This window comes from Strix uralensis, chromosome 17 (genome assembly GCF_047716275.1).
Source record: "Strix uralensis isolate ZFMK-TIS-50842 chromosome 17, bStrUra1, whole genome shotgun sequence".
Taxonomy (NCBI): domain Eukaryota; kingdom Metazoa; phylum Chordata; class Aves; order Strigiformes; family Strigidae; genus Strix; species Strix uralensis.
In genome coordinates, this window is record NC_133988.1 from 12,270,992 (window position 1) to 12,290,632 (window position 19,641).

Genomic DNA, 19,641 nt, shown 5'->3' on the forward strand with positions numbered 1-19,641 from the left:
AGCCCATTTGGCTAGTGGGGAGAACATGAATTTGTAACTGGGAGGAAGCAAAAGAGGAATGAGAAGAGAGGAGCCACTTAGCTGCAAGTTTGAGACTGGATCATCTCTTCTGCTCAGTCACGATCTGGGAGTGCATTGTCATGGATGCTCCTGGGTATGAGAAAGCAGCTGAGGTATAGCTAGCTGCGCACACAGCTGCTTTAGTTAGCTCTGCAAAACTTTCTAAAGAAAAAAAGTACTGATTCATGTTTCCTCTCTGGCATATAGAGAGGGACAAGATACCATGCCTGATGCTATTAGAGATAGCTGAGCATCTGTAAGCACACTACAGGTCTGCTAGAAGTCTGATGTCATTCAATGGTCAGAGTAAGACTCCTGAAAAAGTGCCTGGTTAATTATTCTGATGTTTGTGTGCCCTTTTTTCAGGCAAATTATTTTTCTGAGAGACCTTATCTTCCTACTTGGTTGACAAGACGATGAAAAGGATCAGGAATGTGTCAGGGTTACATATGTAACTTGTAACAAAGAGAAAACTTCATGTGAAGGATGAAGACCTTGTGATTCAGAAGCTAATAACATGTCAAGAAGCTTCTTGCTCATCTCCATTAATAAGTATAGCCTTTGTATTTGGGGAAAGTTGGTGAGATATCTTAGTGGTTGCTGACACATCTGGACTGTACATGTTATTTTAGAACAGCTTTTCAGGGTAGGAATGAAACCTTTGTTTCCTGAATCTTCTAAGCAGGAGGACCCTATGGATTCAGGACACTATGCATTCCTATGTTCACAGTGTGTCTATACCAGAGAGCACAGGGAAGAATAGAAATATCCAAGCAGCAGTGTTAATTAGCTCTGGCTGTGTTCTACACTACCAAAGCCAGATTCTCGCTTGTATCTGTGCTTCTGTGTATATACATGTCTATATTCTATGGTGCCCTCCAATTTCTAGACCTTTCAGGTATAAATACTCATTAATATCTTCACTTCCTTCCGAGAACACACTCAAATATTTTTAAGTTGCACTTTAATGAATGTAAAATGGGTATGTGTTTAGTGAAATATTGCTAGTTTTATTGACATTCCTGGCTACTTACTGTGTATACTAGCATTATGATGTTATTTAAAAATAAAAAAAGTAAAAATCATTTTATCTTGTTAGTGAATGTAGCAATAGAAGATCAATATTGTAATTGTTGGTTGTACAAATTCATTGTTAGGCACAGAGCCTACAGCAAGATGTAGAGGCATGATATGGATTAACAAATTTAAAATGAATTTTAAAAAAACAGACTCTGGAGGGGGAGAATGATCAGCCAGCAGCCACAAATGCTTTTGTGCTGCAGTTCACATTCCACTGGAATTGGATTAGGGTATATAGACATGGCTTGTCTCATAAAAGGCCAGCCGTAGAAACTGGCCTATTACTTTTGCTGAGTCAGGTGTTAATTTAATGCTTTGAATTTTTTTCATCCCATCAATAATGGCCTGGTAGCAGAACTGCAGCCTCCACACAGTCCCTGGTATCCTTGCAGAAAATGAAGGGGGAATTTTGCAGACATTTGAGGCAGAATCTGATCAACTTCTGATTGTCTGAATAGAGTCTGTTTAAGCAGTATAAGGCTGGTCCACGTGCAGTTCCATATTTGTGTCTCATGAGGAATCTGACAATAGGTGTTGAACTCCTGGCACTCTGCACTCCCCCACTACGCAGTCTTACTTTCCTTTTATAGGTTCCTAAACATAATTACATTAGAAATAGTACTTAAGATACTCCTGGCAAGAATTTCAGCTTTCTAAGTTGGTGAGGTTTTTTGGGTTTGGGGGGTGTGTGTGGTTTTGTTTTTTTAAATCTTTGAAATCTTCATAATCTCTTTCTTCCTCTGCAAGCAGAGGCATAGAAGGGGAGGGGGGACAGGGAGGGAGACACAAACTATTACCATTGAAAGCCTGAGAAATCTTTCGGTATGTTAGACATTGAAGCCCTTATTTCTTATTTCTTTCACCTTTAGGGTGCCTTGAGCCATAAGTGGATGGCACCTAGCCTAGTACTGTTTTCATTAAAAAGAGATTCTCTCTCTTTATGGGTCGTTAAATAAATGCATCAAAATTGCAAAAAAGGCCAAGAGATGGTGTGTGTCAAGATGGCCCTGTGAGTTAGTGATGAAAGCTCACTGTTTGCTGTAAGCAATGACACACTCAAGGGAGTGCTGCATCTTATCATGTCTAGTACCTTTTATTCCTTGCATCACATGCAGTTGATGGATTGGGGACAGCCCTCTGTGTGATTATTGATGTTTTGCGTCTGGAGTTTCAGAAAAATTTTCCTAGCCGCTCTTTCCCTATCCCCCAGTAGTTAACATGATGTGAGTTTGAGCTTTTTTTCCTGGTTTTCTTACTGTAAACTTTGTGGTGCCCATCACTGCTTTGCCCTTTCATGTTCAGGCTGACATCAGATCTTGTGTGAAACGGTGCCATATCCTTTTATCTTAATACTTTTCTCTGTAATTATTACTTTGCTGCCTTTTCTGGTGGGAACTTGCCTTTGTTATGTGATATTTCTCTGATCATTTTTGTATCACTTGGTAATATAAAGGTGTATGTGTTCCTCTGTGGCCCTTTTATTTAAGTGATTTCTTTATCTGTCTGTCAATGTGAATAATAAAATAACTTCAGGATTGTTCATCTCTCTCCTAATGAATGATGAGGAGTAGTCTGTCCTGACATCAATGATTAATTTACAAAAGTTTCTTCAAACTTCAGTAAAATGGGATATTCAAAGAAAATATTGTGTCCTCATACTATAGGACTATTGTCAAAAAGACCTATCTGACTGGTAATCGGGCACATTAAGGCAACTGGAATTCCTGGATTGATACAGCAACTGGGAGTACAGTCTGCATTTGTGAGAGTGTATCAAGGATGAGCACTTATAAACCCATCAAGTTAAATAACAATTGAAGTATGAAAAGTGCTGGATGCGTCTATGACCTCTAATGATCCTTGGAGTCATGCATATAAGGTTATGCATGCCAAGATCAGATGCCTGCTCTCACTCCAGACATAGACATGGAAATCCTTTGATGTCATGATTCAACTTTCAGACTTATCATTTACGGCAGTCCACAAGGAGTTTCTGACAGGCAGGCTTGTGAAATAGATAGATTCATTTTAGTTTTAGTTTATTGCCTCGCTTTTGAAGCATCGGATAGCGGCTCATGTTAAGACTGAGGATTGTTTCTGTGGTGCCAGTTGCTTTGTCTGGTGGAACCAGAGCTCCCTTTCTAGAAGACCATTTTCTGACTGTTTGTAACTTCTAAATTTTTCTGTAAAATCAAACTTAGAGTTGCTGTGTGAAAGATTTTGTGTGGAGAGACTGTATAATAAAAGTCATTGTGGTCTAGTAACATCTCATTGCCAACATAAATAGCACTGTCATGGTCACAGCAGTTAAATGGTCCAGTCACCCACTTGACGGAGTGTACTTGCTCTGGGATATGGTGATAGTAGGTCCAAAGTCTATCATCCAAATTTACTGCCTCCCTTTTGGTAAAATCAGAAGCTTGAGCCAGAGTCCTTGAAACCCTTGAGTGACAATTCTTGGAGGTGGGCCAAATGGTACACCACTAAAGATGGAGTAGATTCTTAATTGAGGATTGCTCTGCAGATGTATTTCTTGTTTTCTGATTTAGCATTGTATTTGGAGACCCTTCTGGGATGAATTTTGTACTGTATTTCATTAGGAGGCTTTCTTCCTTTCCCCCTCAGGTCATGGAAACTTCTTTGTGGAGTTAATAGAGAAATGGCAAGATGGACTACAAGGAGCAATCTAGCAGGATTGATAACACAGAGGCAAAAGTGGTTAAGGTGTACTTTGGGCATGTGGTACCATTGCCTCTTGCAAAGCAGTCCAGCCTCTGTTTCAGCAAAGCATTAACTGACTTGTCTCTGCACAGGAATATTCTCATGAAGTTTAGGCACGTTGTGTCAGAGTACTTCCTTACTTGCAGGACTCAGCACTTAAAAATTCTTCCTGTTTCTGACTGCAGTAGCAACGCTTGGTAGTTTTCATAAAAAGGAATGGTTTGCAAGTGTGTATTCCTCTTAGAAATGATGGTACAAATGACTTGTCTGCATCTGTGCAAAGTTTAATTTGCTTTATTCAGCATCTACTTTATGACTGTCACTGCTTTAACTATACTCCAACTTCTTCAAAATTCTCTTACAAGAAATGAGGAGTCACCTTTTTACAAAGAAGCTCTTCTACATAGTCAGTGGCCTTGATGTTCCAATAATCTTTCCCTTGCTTTGTAACAAGCTCAGCACCAATGTGCAGAACTGGAACAAGAGTGTAATAACTTGGGGAAAGGGGGGGGATGTTGGTAGTTTGGGAACAGCATTGTTCTTGGAGAATAATGATAATTTTCCAAGGTTGAAACAGTTACAGGTGATGTTATAAAGTGAAGCAGGCAGAGCAGTCTGAAATGCTAGTAAGGAAAGGGCTTAAAAACAAACTGGTGACTTTTGGCTTTGAATCCATTTTTCTTTTTTAATTCGTTAGAGATAAAGGTATGACTCTTGGGTTCCAGGGTTCTATTTTTGTTTTCCTATTTGTGACACATTGATTTAGTCTTATCGCTGTTCTGTTGGTACTTGCCCTTTAGAATGATGGTGTTTGTTACCAAAAGCATGAGATTTTTTTGGAAACTGTTCTCTAATGGTATGACAAGACTAGGAGGAAAGATTAGGGTTCTTGCTGCCAGATAGGCTGGATTCTTTTATTTCTGTACTGTGTGGAAGATAGACGCGGATACTCCTCTTCCAAGCAAGTAGGCAAAGAATGATGGGAAATCAGTGCTCCAGTGTGAATAGTGAGAGTAACGCGTCAATCGTTATTTCATTATGTGTTACACAGTTGTGTAGAGAATAAAGTGATCACTGAAGATTTTTATGTGCAATAATGTCTTCATAAGGGAATATTTAGTTGCAAGAAATAGATCATATTCAGGATAGGAAAACTTACCTGTTGCACCGTTCTTGTGAAATGTAGGCAGGAGCTCACCGTCACGCTGTATCTCTGTGCTAGAGATATGATGGCTCAGGTTCTTCTGTTATCTGTTTGTGGCAGAGACGTTGAACAAGAGTTTTATTTTTTTGGCTGAAATGACAAAGCAGTGGAAGACTACAGTAAAATCTGGCTGATTATAGTCCTCAACCCCCCTTAGATTTCCAGTTTTTATCAAAAAATAGCTGTTGAAAATATTTTTGAAATGTTCTTATCTAATGCTGACTAGAGAGGAATCGGTGATTTATGACTGGTTTCTAGCCCTAAATGCATGCCGGCTTTATGGCTTTTGGTAAATCCCATCACTATTTTGGCATCAATTTTCCAGTTCTTAAAATCTTGTCTATTAACTTGAATTGTAGATTCTTTCAGGCACATACAGCTCCTTCTGATGAAGTGTGATTTCAGTTAAGGCTTCCGGTCACAGAAGTAATAAAGATTTAATAACATAAATAAATTCCCAGAATCAATGCTAAAATGAGATGCTAACTAGGGAAGGAAGCTATGCTGTCCACTGGATATCAAACAGTTCACTTTTGAATGCCTGTAACATAGTATAACCTAACAGAAAATTAACCTTGCAGCTTTTGGTTTAATTTCTTGTCAGGGAATAACTGATATACAACTTTCAATATGGATATCTGTGGGATAGATTCATATGTTTATGGCATCAAGTCATTAAAATACTTTCCTGACTCTGTGTTACTGCACAGATTAGGTATGTAGCTGGGTGAAAATTGTTTCAAAGAATCACCTGCAGTAAGCTCGTGGGTGGGTTTGCAAGGTTTTGATCATATGGAACAGTGTTTCTTCCTGTGGGTTTCATCTGTTGCCCTCCAATGCATCTGAGCTATTGGTGCTCTTCACAGCCTGTTGCGCTGTGTTGTTCTGTACCTACACTGCTCCCTCCCTCTGGACTTCTGTCAAGCACCACTGCAAAGTGTAACCGATGAACAACTTCACTGCTCTTAAACAAGCAAAGTGAGCAACTGCCACAAAGCTTGTATTGCCTTTCTTTCTGTCTGAGGTCAAAACCTCCCATCAATTTGTCACCCTGTCAGAAAGCTGTTCTCAGTAAAGCATAGAACTTAATCAAAAGCTTGAAAATGCAGTGCTAATTGTTTTAAGCAAGTTGATGCTGCTACAAGACTGGCAAAAGAGGGAACATACTAAGTCATCCTTGGAAAGCTTCAGTTTTGTCTATTCATGTGTAAGGGCTGTGCAGAAGGATGCTTGAACTTAAGGAAGGAACATGACAAGCAACCAACAAATCCTGTAAGATGGAAATGATCCTAAGATACTCATGTATCAGTCTTAATTGACTCTGTCCATAGTAAGTGACATACACTGGCAGAGTAGGTCATCCCTCTGTTAAGAGCTGACTGAGATACACCTGGGGATGGTATTCACTATTGTTTATAGCTTAGCTTTAAACTGCCCCACTGTTGAATGTTAGTGGATTCAGCTGCTTAACTAGGTTAAGACTGAAATGTCTTAATTTTCCAAAAGTGAGCATGGCGTTTTACTGAAACAGACATCCCTGTGACATTAGTTTGCAGATCTGGAAATAGATCACACTAACAAACATTTTTTCCTAGAGATTTTGGCTAAAAAAAAAAAAATCCAGTGCATAACAAACCTAGGAGAGCAAAAGCGTTCAGAAGATTCAAGGAGAACAGCTGAAACTAACTAGAAAGGTAAAATTTCTGGCCAGACTGAAAAGAACCACTTATCTCAATCCCCAAGATACAGCAACAAACTTCATCTATTGCATTACCAGTCTGAGCTTGCAGCTGGTAAGGCAATTTTCCTAAGAAGTTATTCCCTTCAATCTACAAGCAAAAGGCAATTATTACTTTCTTTTTTTAAAATAGTAGCATTATCTAATTGATTTGAGGAGTGTTTTATTTCTCATGAATGCTGGATGATCGTGGATTGAATAGTTTTTAAAATAAAGTAACTGTTAGGGCAATGAAGTCCCAAGGATTTGACAATATAGAATGAAGTTAGTGGTCTGGCAGATTTCTTCAATTTTCTGAAGCCATGGTCAATAACTTTGCAGTAAAACTGAGCTATGAATAGTGGTTTTGTCATTGACTGAGAGCTGCTGTTACATGATATTAAAGAAATAAAGATTTAAGATTTTTAGCCACACTGCAACACAAAATTAATAGCCTAATGAAGAAAGTGGTATGACCTTCTGGAAAGTAAATGCAGCATGTTTACAATGTCATGTTCAGGCATATATCATATGGACAAGCTTTGGCTGTGCGGGAGGAGACTGAATATGCTGCCTTTTTCTCAGATTTTTTCAAATTCACTGACCTGCAATGAAATTGTTTCTTCCATCAATGACAAGTACTTTTTAAACAGTGTCCGTCAGCAGAAGCTTTACTAAAGAGAAAGGAAAGAAAACCACCCTACTGCAACATCTCTTCCCAGGTGGCCACTGATTGAAATCCTCAACAAACCATTCACAGCATGAGAGGTCAAATACAGACGTAGTTGTAAGGGATTGAGAAAGAATATCTCCTGGCATAAGCACAGTGTCAAATTAGATTTTATTGGTTTGCCTCAAACTGTTGGGGATCATCTCCTGAATCCAGAATGCTGTAACACCACTCTGCAGTTGCAGTAGATTGTCTTCACCAGACCTTGCAGTGGAGCAGTTTACTCCAGTCGAGGGTCAGCCCCTCAAGATTCGGTAGTGCTGTGAGGCATCACTTGCTGTAGTCCTCTGGAAAAACCTGATTTTTCCTCTGCAGTATCTCAGCCTAAGATAAACTGATTTTACAGCTTGCCACAGCTAATCAATTCGAAGTTGAGTGAATCTCTATGGATTGTAGGAATCCATCCTTACACAGACAGATTAAACTCCTCCAAGTTTGTTTTAATCTGGTACCACTGCTTCTTCTATTGACACAGAGTATGATGTACTCTGTGCCATACATCCCCACAGAGAACTAGTAAGGCTAGTTAATGTGCTGTACTCTTGCACTTGGTTATTCTGCTGTCAAGTTCCTCTCATAGGGAAGCCTTCAGATATAGTGGTACAGTAATTGCAGTTCCCAGATTTAACTGTGTTTTTTGTCTTGATGTTTCCTTACAGCACTTCAGTTACCCATCCTTTATTTTCTTTGACATATTTAAACTGAGAGATTCACGATGTGATTCTTGTCTTATTTATTCAGGTGGGTTATTCCTGTGAAATTTTGATTATGATGGTATGGATCTGATGTAATAATTAGGGTAGATCATATGACTTAAGTCTTTGAAACTCCACTTTTATGCTGGGTCTCACCCAATAACACACAATTGTAATCTTCTGCAATTCTGCCTTTGTAAAAGCATGCATAATTTTTTGCAAAAATAATCATGGTTGCAATTAAGGATGCCGATAGTTGTTTTTGTTTTTAATTTCCTATCCTTCAGAATACTTAATAAACTTTCACGGTCAAAATCCAGATGGTACTGCAGAGCTTGATGTAGTTCTTGAAAATTTTTTTCTGTTTGTGCTGATTATAACTCTCCCCAGATAAAAGTGTAAAATTGTTTGAATTTTTGGCCTTTGGCTGTTTGGAAAGCTGCTGTCAGCTTCCAGCATAAGCCAATTCATATTCAGTGCACGTCCACAGCTTGATGGTAGGGGGAAGTGTAACAGTGAGCAGACCAGTTTGCCATTGCCCAAAAATTTAAAAACCAGTGGACATTGCTCTATCTGGTGAGATTGCTTCCTTTTTTAATAGTCAGTTCACTTCTGTTTTCTTTTTTTTAAATTAGTGTTGCTCTCTTATTCTGAAGAGTCGTTGATTTACAAACTCTGAGAAACATTGTCCTGTGGAGATGGGGAATACAAGGGAAGATTTTTAATCCCTTAGATAATTAAGCACTAAAATAAATGATTAAAAAATTATGAGGCGAAACACTCTGTTAGTTTTAATATAAAAATAATGTACTTCTCCCTGTGGAATGCAAGGGAGGGAGCTGCAATCAAAATAAAGGAAATAAAAAATTGAATACCCTGAGCATTTTTGCTCTCTCTGAGTTGCCTCCTCGATGCCTCACTGTGTTTAATGGTGCTTTGCCAAGCTGTTGGGAGGAGTACAAAATGAGTGTGGAATTTATAAATGGGACATTAGATGGAGGAACCATGTTATGGGCTGGGTGATCTGAGGAGTACAACAGCAGAACAGATTTCGCCTTAGGGCTGGATAGGAGAGATGCATCCCTGCAACTCTAAGTACTAGAAAAGCCATTTAGAGTTGTTAGAAATCTTTGTTGGGGGATTATCTAGAAAAAGGTCTTTAAAAACTTCATCTGCTCTCAATGAATATTTGGAGAGAGAGTGGGAGCTGAATGCTGAAAAGACCAAGGCTAAAATAAAGGGTGTTTTTGCATGCAAAGAAACTCTTCAGTTGACTCTTGATTAAAAACAAGCAGAAAAGCCTTGGGTGTGACTTCCTCTAAATTCAGGCAAGATCTAAGTTGAGTTTTCCACCTCTAGGGATCATGGGACTTCAGCCTTTTATTGCTGTTGGAATTTACAGTCTCGTATGACGATGTGTGCTGAGGCCATTTTCCTGATTCTTCAGATGGAATTTATTTTTAATTCCAGGCAGGGTTTAAGGGTTGACATTAATTAAACTTTTAAAAGTAAGGTTTTATTTTAATTGTTTATTGGGAGAGGAATTTCAGTTTTTGAAGATGGAGAGAAAGATTTCCAAAACTGTGCAACTGTTCTCTGCCATCCTTTTTTCCTGGCCTCTTTCATTCTGAGATTTGTTTCTTCTGTTTTACAGCTGAATGATGCCCACCCTTATCTAGGGTTTGTTTGTGTTTTGGTTTGTTGGGGCTTTTTTGTTTGTGTTTCTTTGTTTAATAGCTCGCTGCTTTTGGCTTTTTATATAGAAAAGTCTTTGCTCCAGTTTATTGTTTTGCATTACGTTAGTGACTGGAGACCCTAACTGAGATCACAGCCTTACTGTTGTAGGTGATGCTCTTTGTATAAGTAGTAAAGTAAGTCTGTTGCGTTTAAGTCTACACAGACAAAGGGTGAGGGTAAATAAATAGTAAAACCCTTATTTGTTGGACATAGAACAGCAGCACAGGAGAAGTGACTTGTCTGAGATTGTCCAAAGTCTGTGGCAGAATGAAATCTCCTGCATTAACTGCTTTGTTGTGGAGGGGCCTTGATGGACGTGCTGGTTATGGCTAGTATCAGAGTGGCTTCCTCTTCTGCAAAGGCAGATTCCCCTTTCAGGTTATATACCCATGGGCTGTTACTGTGAGAGGCATTTTCCAGACTGTTTTTGGTGAACGCTTGAGGTGTGAAATCAGAAGTTTTTAGGAACTAACAATACCTTCCCATAGGATTTGAAGATAACAAGCATTTTCTATCCTGTTCTAGGATTCGCAGTGAATTGCAGTACATGAATGGTAGATTGGTGGTTAGGAGTAACTGACATCAGTTTAGGCCACAGCAGTACTTGGTAAGCAAATAAATATTTAGGTCGGATGCCAAACAAGATAAGGACTAATAAAGCATTTGTGGACTAGAGCTTGGGAAACCAGGTTGCCTTTGAATGCCATCTGTGGTAACCCTGTGTCACTGTTCTGGATAAGGGTAAGGATTTGCATTTGCTATGGGGAAAAAAAAAAAGCTATTTATTTCACAATTAGAGTGTGAAGACATAAGCATAAAGGTCAGATATTCAAACAGCAAAGGTCATACCGTATTTGCATCTGTGTTTTTTTTAACAGTGTATGTCTTTGCTCTTTGGGACTGACAGTTCCTAGAAAGGATGGAGAGTTTATTCTTTAATATGATAGCCTGCCTCAGGTAATTGCTTGATGGCACAGTTAAAATAGATATCTTGCAGTAAGAGAGGCTCAGTGTCATTGAAGATGTTCTTTCAATGTGCAGTGATGTACAGCCTACAGATAATGCAGTTGTATTAGGGAACAAAGTAGGGTTAGGCAACAACAGTGCCATGAATCCTGATAGTTATTTACAGAAAAAACCCCTCTTTTCACAGATGAAGTGAAATAGAAGAGACTACAAATTGGATGCAAATAAAGTTCCTTTCAAAATCCTCTAGTACTATAGTGTTGTAAAGGAGCTTTTGTGTAAATGGTTATTGTGCTAACTATTCTTAAGGTGGAATTCAGCCTTGTGCAGAAAACCACTTAAATTCCATATATTGCTTGAGAGTGCTGAAAAGAAGGTTGAAGTGAACTCTAAGTGGTCCATGTGTAGCATCTGATGTAAAATCATTGCATTGGTTTCCTGTGCAGGTGCATCTTGCTTTAATGATCAAATTCCTTTTTAAATGTGCCTTTGCACTGATCTTATGTTGCAGATTCTGACTGGGTAATTTTGCTCTTTGATAATAAATGTATACTGCAAGTGAAGATGTGACCTTTGGCATGCATAAACCTACGCAAGCTGCTACTTTTAATCTAGCTGCCATGTAGAACATATCATAACCTATTGTTTTCCAAGCTAACTAGATAAATCAACATCTACCTAGGCTACTTCTGCATGGATTGATGGTGATTGCTGTTGCCACTAATACCAGCTACAGCACTGTCAATCCCCTCAGTAAAGTCAGCGAGATTATATCACAGTATGACTTGAAGATCTGATCTTTTAAACTCTCCTTTCCTTTTAACAGTGGCTGAGAGTCGAGGGATCCTGGAGAGTATACAGAGATTTTCTTTACTGCCAACTTACTTGCCTGTGACCTATCGTATCCACAATGCGGATGTTTCCTTCTTTCTTAAGGAAGCCAACCAGGATATTATGAGGAATTCTAGCTTGCAGTCCCGAGTGGAATCCTTTCTGATCTACAAATCCAAGAGGCCACCTGTGTTAAATGCCAGCTATGGACCTTTTTCCATTGAACAAGTAGTGCCCCAGGACTTAATGTTGTCTTCAAATCCATTCGGATCTACTAACAAGTTCTCCTTTAATTGGAAACTTAAGGCCTTCATAATGAGTGACAAAATTTACCTGAGCAAGCCCAAAGTCCAGGTCCTGTTCTACATCGTGGGCAGGGACTGGGATGACTATAGCACCACGGAACGGCTGCCCTGCCTGCGGGTCTTTGCCTTCCGAGAGACGCGGGAAGTCAGGGGCAGCTGCAGATTGCAAGGGGATCTGGGGTTGTGTGTGGCAGAGCTGGAGCTCCTGCCAAGCTGGTTTAACCCCCCCACAGTTGTTGCTGGCCGTAAAAAAACAATGGATCAGTCTGAAGGGAGTCCTGTGGAGCTTTACTATGCCATACAACCAGGAGATGAGAAAGGGGAATGTACCAAGGAAGATGTCAGGAAAAGTAATGGGATCCGACCAGGGCGCAACGACATTGATGAGTCGGGACCTCCCTTGCAGAGGATTGGAAGTGTTTTCCTTTACCAGACACATGCTGGCCCTTCTTTAAATGAAATGAGATTGGATAATAATATTGCCATCCAGTATGCACCAAAGACTGTCAAGCAAGGTGACATTTTGACTTTCCTTGTATCTGTTGCTAAAAATTCAACAGAAGATCAGTTCACACTGAGGTAAGGCTGTTCTGTGTTTCTTTGGTACCTTATTCTCTGTTTCTCTACTCTTGGTATGGGAAGTCACTTTCTCATGTATAAATTGCCTAACAGTCCTTCAATTGCTGCTCTACAGAAATTGTATTGCGGTTGGTTGACTCAACATTTCTCCTATTGTTCATCTAATATTGTATGAATTGTCTGAGACGTGATCTCTTTGAGTGAGAAAGGCCTTTTCTTGAAGTTGTTCTTCGAGTACTTCTTATAAAAATTGAAAGAGTAGAGCTGGGTCCTATCTATGTGCTAATAGGAGATAACATTTAAAGTCTCCTGATCTGGAGTTTGCAGTGCTCCTAATCTCTCATTGAACTCATGTTTGGATTAGTAAAGCTCAAATTCACAAAGGTGTTTATAGGAAGTGAGCAAGAATTAGGCATCTAAATAGGATTTATATGCTTAAACATCTCTCCCCAACTTGTTGTAAGTCTGGTTCTGTTTTACAGGATGTTTGAGGTTCCTAAGTATTATAGATATACCAAAACCATTTCTGAAAATGAAAAATACTTGAGGGTGGTTGTGGTTGTATTTTGAATGTAATGTCCAGTGCTGCATTTACTTTGTCCCAGGGTTGAGGTATTATGATGGGAAGCCCACCAAAATAATACGAGAAAGAGCAGCAAAGACTATCAGGCTGTACTGTGGCAAACTGAGAGCAGATATGCATGGCATACAAGTGAGACTGTCCAGTTGGCTTTTCTTTTCAAGTTTGCCACTCTATAAAGTCCATATAAATTCCAGCACTATAAAGTACGGTTGTGTGGCAGGCGCATGGAAGATCGGTGTGTGTAGAGCTGATTTTATTCTTTTATCTCTTACCAATTACTTGTGCCAGCTCTTTTAGAACTGGAGGTAAATGTCATACTCTGGCTTCTCAGATTAAGACTCATTTATCTTGGGTGTTTGTCCTAGAAATGACCATTGGTGCCAAAGCTTACAAAACATACCTCCGAAAGAGGAGGCACATCATGAGAGGGAGCAGTGAACTCTCTGCTCTTACAAATGTCACAGGTGCACCATAGTCAACAGCTGTGCTGAACACCAGAGATGCTTGGTGCCTTCACCTAAAATCATGACTTGAGACAAAATACTCTTTCTCTGGTGGTTATACATCTGAAACTCCCAAAATCTCTGGCTAAAGTCGCCTAGATATGTTTCAGGGCTCGGTTATTAAAATGTCACAAAGCTGTAAGTGCAACATGGTTATACATGGATGTATACCTCATACTGGAGTAAGGAGTAAGTCAGATTTGACTCCACTGACCCGAGTAGTAAGGGCTTAAACTAGTCATTCTCATTTTTTTTTCTTCCCTCCCTCCACGAGATTTGTGTGGGATTTCTGGGGGAAGTAGTTTGCCATAAAATCAGGTCATTTTTCCTTTGAAAGTGGGTCATATATAAACTGAACAACCACAGCACTTAATTGCTTACTTGAGGACCATTATTTCCTCTTCATCGGGTAGAGGGCACGCACGGGTACGATGTCTACTCTACTTACCGTATCAGGTTTTTGTTCCCTGAGTCAATCTGCCTAAGATTTCAGTTGTTTCCTGGCTGATTTCAAGACAGACAATCTGAGTTCCTCATAGTAAGTGTTCAGGGATGCCTTTCTATCTTCCCCTATACTAATGATTTTAAAGGGATATTACTTCAGATGTGTATGGAAACTTCCACTACATATGAAAATTGGTTTAAATATAAACATTAAAAACCTTTTGTATCTGAGAGACTTAAGGTAAAAACCACTCATTGTTTTTACTCTGTAAATGCAGGGTCTTAGAAATCTGACTTCAAAGCACCTATATTTCCATGAGCTGTGATCAGTTACAAGTAGAGCTAGCTATAACCATGATAATTATACTATATGTAGGTTTATAAAATTTTCAAAAATCTTTCTTTGTTTAAATTAGGATGAAAACAGAACACCTGAACTTTTAAATGAATGCTTCTAAAATTAATTTTCTGGAACAAAAAAGGGAATGGCGTGTTTGAATTTTAGCTCTTTATTTTGAGATCTAAGGTATCATAAACCACAAAAAATACGCTAAAACTAGATAGCAAATACAAGCTCAAAATGAAAAATGTGGCATTTTTTTTCTTCAAAAATGTGTTTGCTGTTACCTTTTAAAAACATAAACTTCTGTAACAGCTTGCTGTTTACTCATGTCACTTTCACGAGTTTTGATTTCTCTCGACCTGCTTTTCTAACAGTAACTGGCTTGAAGACTAATACGCTGCAATATCGGAGTAGTTGTATATCTGTTCTACTCTGCTTCTAAAGCATCATTGCCTGTCTGTCTTTGATCCTAACTACAGCATGTCTAAGCTTTCGTTTGGTTGTTTCCTTGGTCAGAATTTTAGTATCTATTTTCTGCATTCATCCCTCCATGACATGTACATAGCTAATTCAGTTTTTGGTGGTTGCTAATTTTTATGTATCTTCTGCTGTAAGGGAAAAAGCAACTACCAGGTAAGAGCAAAAAACTGAGCTTGATTAAATGCTTTGGCTTAAATTCTTTTTTTTATGTTGGGATCTCCTGTAATGCCAGTGTCAGACAAGATGCTAATGCCTCTTTCATGGCCCTCTCTTTAGGAGTAAATGTTACTCTAAGTGATTAGATATTGAAGTAGCCTTTGACTGAAATAAGGCCCTATTTCAGGATTGGAAGTCTTGCATGTCAGTCTAGTATATCCATTATCTATAACTAAATGATCTTTAAAGGTCTATTCCAACCCAAACCATTCTATGATTATACTATATATGTTCTTTTTTGACATGGTCAACTAAACAAAAGGCTGCATTTGTGATATGCTGCCTGTTCTGATTTCAGAACAGACTCTCCAGCTGGCATTGTGTAAAAGCCATCAGAGACATCTTCTATGACGTGGTTGAGTTTTAAGTTTCTAAAACTTTAAATTCTCCTGGTTTGTAAAGGTACAGACATCGAGTCAGTGTAGACTGAAAGAAACTTCATCCTGTTAGCACATGTAAATATGAGAGCATGAACAGATATGTAAATAATCCTCCATCCTGTCAGTTGAGATGGAGCAAAAAGGAGCAGAAATGACCCATTCATGTAAATAATCAATAAAATGATTCATCATAATATATAGGAGAGGATAACAGACCTTGTCCACTCAGAGAGAAATGATGAGTCTAAGGAAAAAACCTGCAGTCTGGGGAGATGAAGAGCAGTCTCTGACATCAGCTGTTACACAGAAGGTCCCTCTGTATTTTCGAAATGATCCCTTTTTGCTGTACAATGTATGGATTTTCACCAACTGATGGTCAGTTTTTGTATTTCTAAATGAAGAAACCTATGCCTGTTATGCAATGTAAACTAGATGGGCAAAATGTGGGATTGCACACTAAAAGCCACTGTGTGGTCGGATTACTCCTAAGGGCTATAGACAAAGTAATAATGTGTTTCAAGGTGCCTTGTTTCACCAGACTGATCTTCAACAGGCCGCTTCAGAAGCAGAACATAGCTCTAACAAACTCCTGGCTGTTTCCAGCTTTGGGGTTCCAAGATTTGGAAGGGAATCCCAAGGGTGTAGGGAAAACCTTACTAGATCCTTAGTTTATCAAGACCATAAATTAATTCTGTGAGTATTTGTTGCATCTGGTTAATAAGAGGCTAATATGACTACCACTGCCAGCTGTTGTCATATAATGAATGAATGAAGACATCAGATTTCTTCTTGCAGACACAGATTCAGTACCCAATAACCCATAAGCATCCAGGGTGGCTTTAAGCAAGTCAGTTAATCTGCCTTCTTTCCCCTTCTCTAGCCTGGCAGTGGTGGGAATGCTGTGTCCTCTGATTGCGATGGCGGTACTGCTCCTTGGAACAGAAACTAGAGTGCTGGTGGCTGTTGTGCACTGTAATGACTAATTGGTCTTTATGGTTTCTGCTCCTATATTGTAAATATCAATAAGACCAGCACGTGCTCATCTATTTGATCTCCCTCTAAACTCCTCTCTGATAAAGGTCCCCTTTCTCCTGCCCCCCCCCCCCCCCCCCCAATACAATGAGAAAATTGTATTAATTTTTATTTTGAAACAGTCCTTTATTTTAGAAGCTGTACCTTGAGTGGCAGCAAGATTTGGAACTGTATTCATAAAGTGAGGCCAAGGGCTGCTGGCAAAATGCTTTTACCATTGCTTTTGCTCCAGTGGACTGGAAATCATGGCTTGAACAGATGGAAAATATAGGATATACAGGTCAAAAAAGAAGAAACAGCCGTGCAAAACAACCAAAAGTCAGAAATTACTCATCACTATGGAATATTTTTTGTTTCAAAACAGTTATGTTTAGAATAAACTCTATCCCCTTTCTAATAAGAAATTGTCTCCAAGGAGAACCCTCTAGAAACTGCTGAATACTAAAATATATAGGGAAAGGTAACTGTTTTTGTTCCTCGTACTGCTGTTCTGTGCAGTGGAAGATTTAGAGTAGTGAATGTGAAACTGATGGACTGTTTTTAATTTTGTGAAAGAGTTGGACCATAAGGGCCAAGGTCTAGGTTTTGTTTTTTAATGAACTAGAGAAATTAAAAATATTTGTCTTGACTCTGTATGGGCGTGAGAGTTAGAGGAAAGGAAGGAAGGAGATAATACGTAAATGATGGATAAATACAGAATACTGCTGTAAGCACCAGGTTGTAAGCGTGGACTAGAGCCCTGAGCCTTAAGTGACTGATTTCTCAGCTTAATTCACACACTTCTTTCCTCTTTGGTCTTGGCCAAGTCACTCAACCTCTCTGAAGCGATTTTATCACTGCTAATATCAACAATTATTTGAAGATTACATACTGTATACAAGCAACGAGCAATTATATCTTCTCAGTGAAGCAGTATTAAATGCCTTTATAATATAAGTGATTTAATGTCCTGTGCCTTTATGCTATTATTTTCTCTCCTTTTGAATGCAAATTAATTATTCATTGTATTCTTTGTCACTGGCCATGTGGGAGGGTTGTGTGCTGGGGCACAAATAGTGTCATACATCCTAGCCCAAAGAAGGCTGCTGTAGAGCCCGCAGCCTATGCAGTCCCAGAGACTGTTTTGTCATCTTTTTGCAGGCTGCTGACCAGAGAAGGCTGAAGACTCTCTAGTCTTCCCATTAAAAGGTGTTGAAAGATCCCTAAAGTTTGTGGAAAATATTCTAGTCTATTTTATTTTACTGTTTTTCTCCAAATGTCAAAATACGTATACTGGAAAGTGAAATTGAAAGGAAATCTTTATCTGAAGTTTTTTGCTGAGAATGGAAAACATATAAAGTGTTATTTCATGTCAGTCCTTCCAAATGCTTTCAGTAGTTAATGCTTCAAAGCTTCTAGTGTTATGCAACTACAATTCCTGTTTGCTGCAAGCCTAAATTACTGCTGGTTATTAACACTGTGCTGTTACATACATTACAATTAATATATGTAGGGGTGCCATAGTTTTCCAAACTTGGGAAAATGAGTGTTCTGAATCTACAGTGTAGATAGAGTTCTTTATTAGCATGTTTTTACTGAGCCTCCTGAATATAACCTTCCTTTTTGTTTAAAAGTCAGCAGTATTGATACTGTTTGCAACCTTTTAAATTTGTTTTCCTGTTTCTGGAGATGAATCAACAAAGAAATAGTAGAGATGGAATTGTTTTAAGGTACTTAATGTCAGACATAGATATATATTAATGAGTGAAAAAAGCAGTCTCTTTTTTTACAGGTATTCAATTTATAATTATACTTAGTGAATCTTGTGTGCTAAATTATATAGTTATTACCCTTAAAGAAGTAAATGAAGTTCTGGCAGCAACTGATGCTTATAGATCTTCTGGTTTCCCAAATCTGATTTTTTTCCCTGAAAAACGTAGAAAAACATTCTTTTCATTTCTTCATGTGGAAATTGAATCCAGGATACCAGAGTTTACCAGGATACTGGGAAATGTGCCTTTTTGTTGCATCCATCTCTTCTCACATTGTGATGTGGGCTTTGCCAGAAGCTGACGGTATGGCATCGTGTGCCAGGGTCAGACAGGGCAGCATGAAGCTTCCTGGTGCGTGGGGAGGGATGCAGGACCTAATGCTGCTCCCATGACCAGAAGTGCATTCTGTTTTTATTTTAAGATGCAACAGTTTGTGTTGCTGTTGTTGTGTGTCCTTTGCTCTAATGCTCAGCATATAAGAGGAGAGCTGTAGCCTTTGATTATCTGGTGGAGCCCAACTCCACTGTGTTTGGTTTGGGTTTTTTGGTGTGGTGTTTTTGGGGTTTTTTTTGTTTTGTTTTCCCAGAAGTATGTGCAGCAGAAGCATGGGAGTAATTAGATTTTTCACTGAGCATCCAATAGCTTCACCTCTCCCTCCAGTATAGCCTACAGCATGCACTGCCTATTGTAATTCTTACACTTGTGTCCTCCAATAATAGTGTGTCATGGTGGAACTTTGTATTTAAGGGCTGAGCTCCCCAGAAAGGGTCAGTAAGAACTCGTTCCTAACAGGAGTTTGGATATGGCCATGTAATAACACAGAGCTTTTTAGGCCTCACAAACCCTGTACATTCACAAGATCTCTCCAGAGTTGCTCACCCATTGGCTCAACACAGGGATGTGGCTTTCTGACAGTTATGTGCTCTGAGAGGAGAGGGTTCACCTACCACTGCTGCAGCCCAAAGTGCTCCAGGATTAGGCTTGAAGTGAGCTTCCAGTGCGCTGATATAAGTGCCTGCAGAGTAAAAGCACTCTTACCATTTTGCTCTCCTGTGTCAAGTAGATTTATATGCAAAATATACACTTTGCAAACGGTTCTTTTTTGCTTTCCTACCTACCTGTGGCTTTCACTCTTTTCTCTTTCCTGGGAACATGCTTTCCTCCCTGCTAAAATCAGCTAAATTTGTACTATAAGGTATGATGACCTCACTGCAAGCATGGGAGATGATGGTAAGAAGTTAGAACCATGTATTGTGCAGTAGAGGATGTGTAGGAGTGCAGAGG

General features: G+C 39.1%; 1 protein-coding gene across 2 annotated transcripts in view; it reads left to right on the forward strand.

Annotated features, from left to right (window-relative positions):
• TMEM132D (transmembrane protein 132D) overlaps positions 1-19,641 on the forward strand; it is a 294,438-nt gene that overhangs the window by 50,570 nt on the left and 224,227 nt on the right. For both annotated transcript variants that reach the window (XR_012631298.1, XM_074887190.1), the window contains one exon: positions 11,737-12,625. Coding sequence is in view for 1 of the 2 variants with exons in the window: in XM_074887190.1 (XP_074743291.1) it covers positions 11,737-12,625 (889 nt within the window). In the remaining variant the exon portion in view is untranslated. The remainder of the gene's footprint in view (positions 1-11,736; positions 12,626-19,641) is intronic.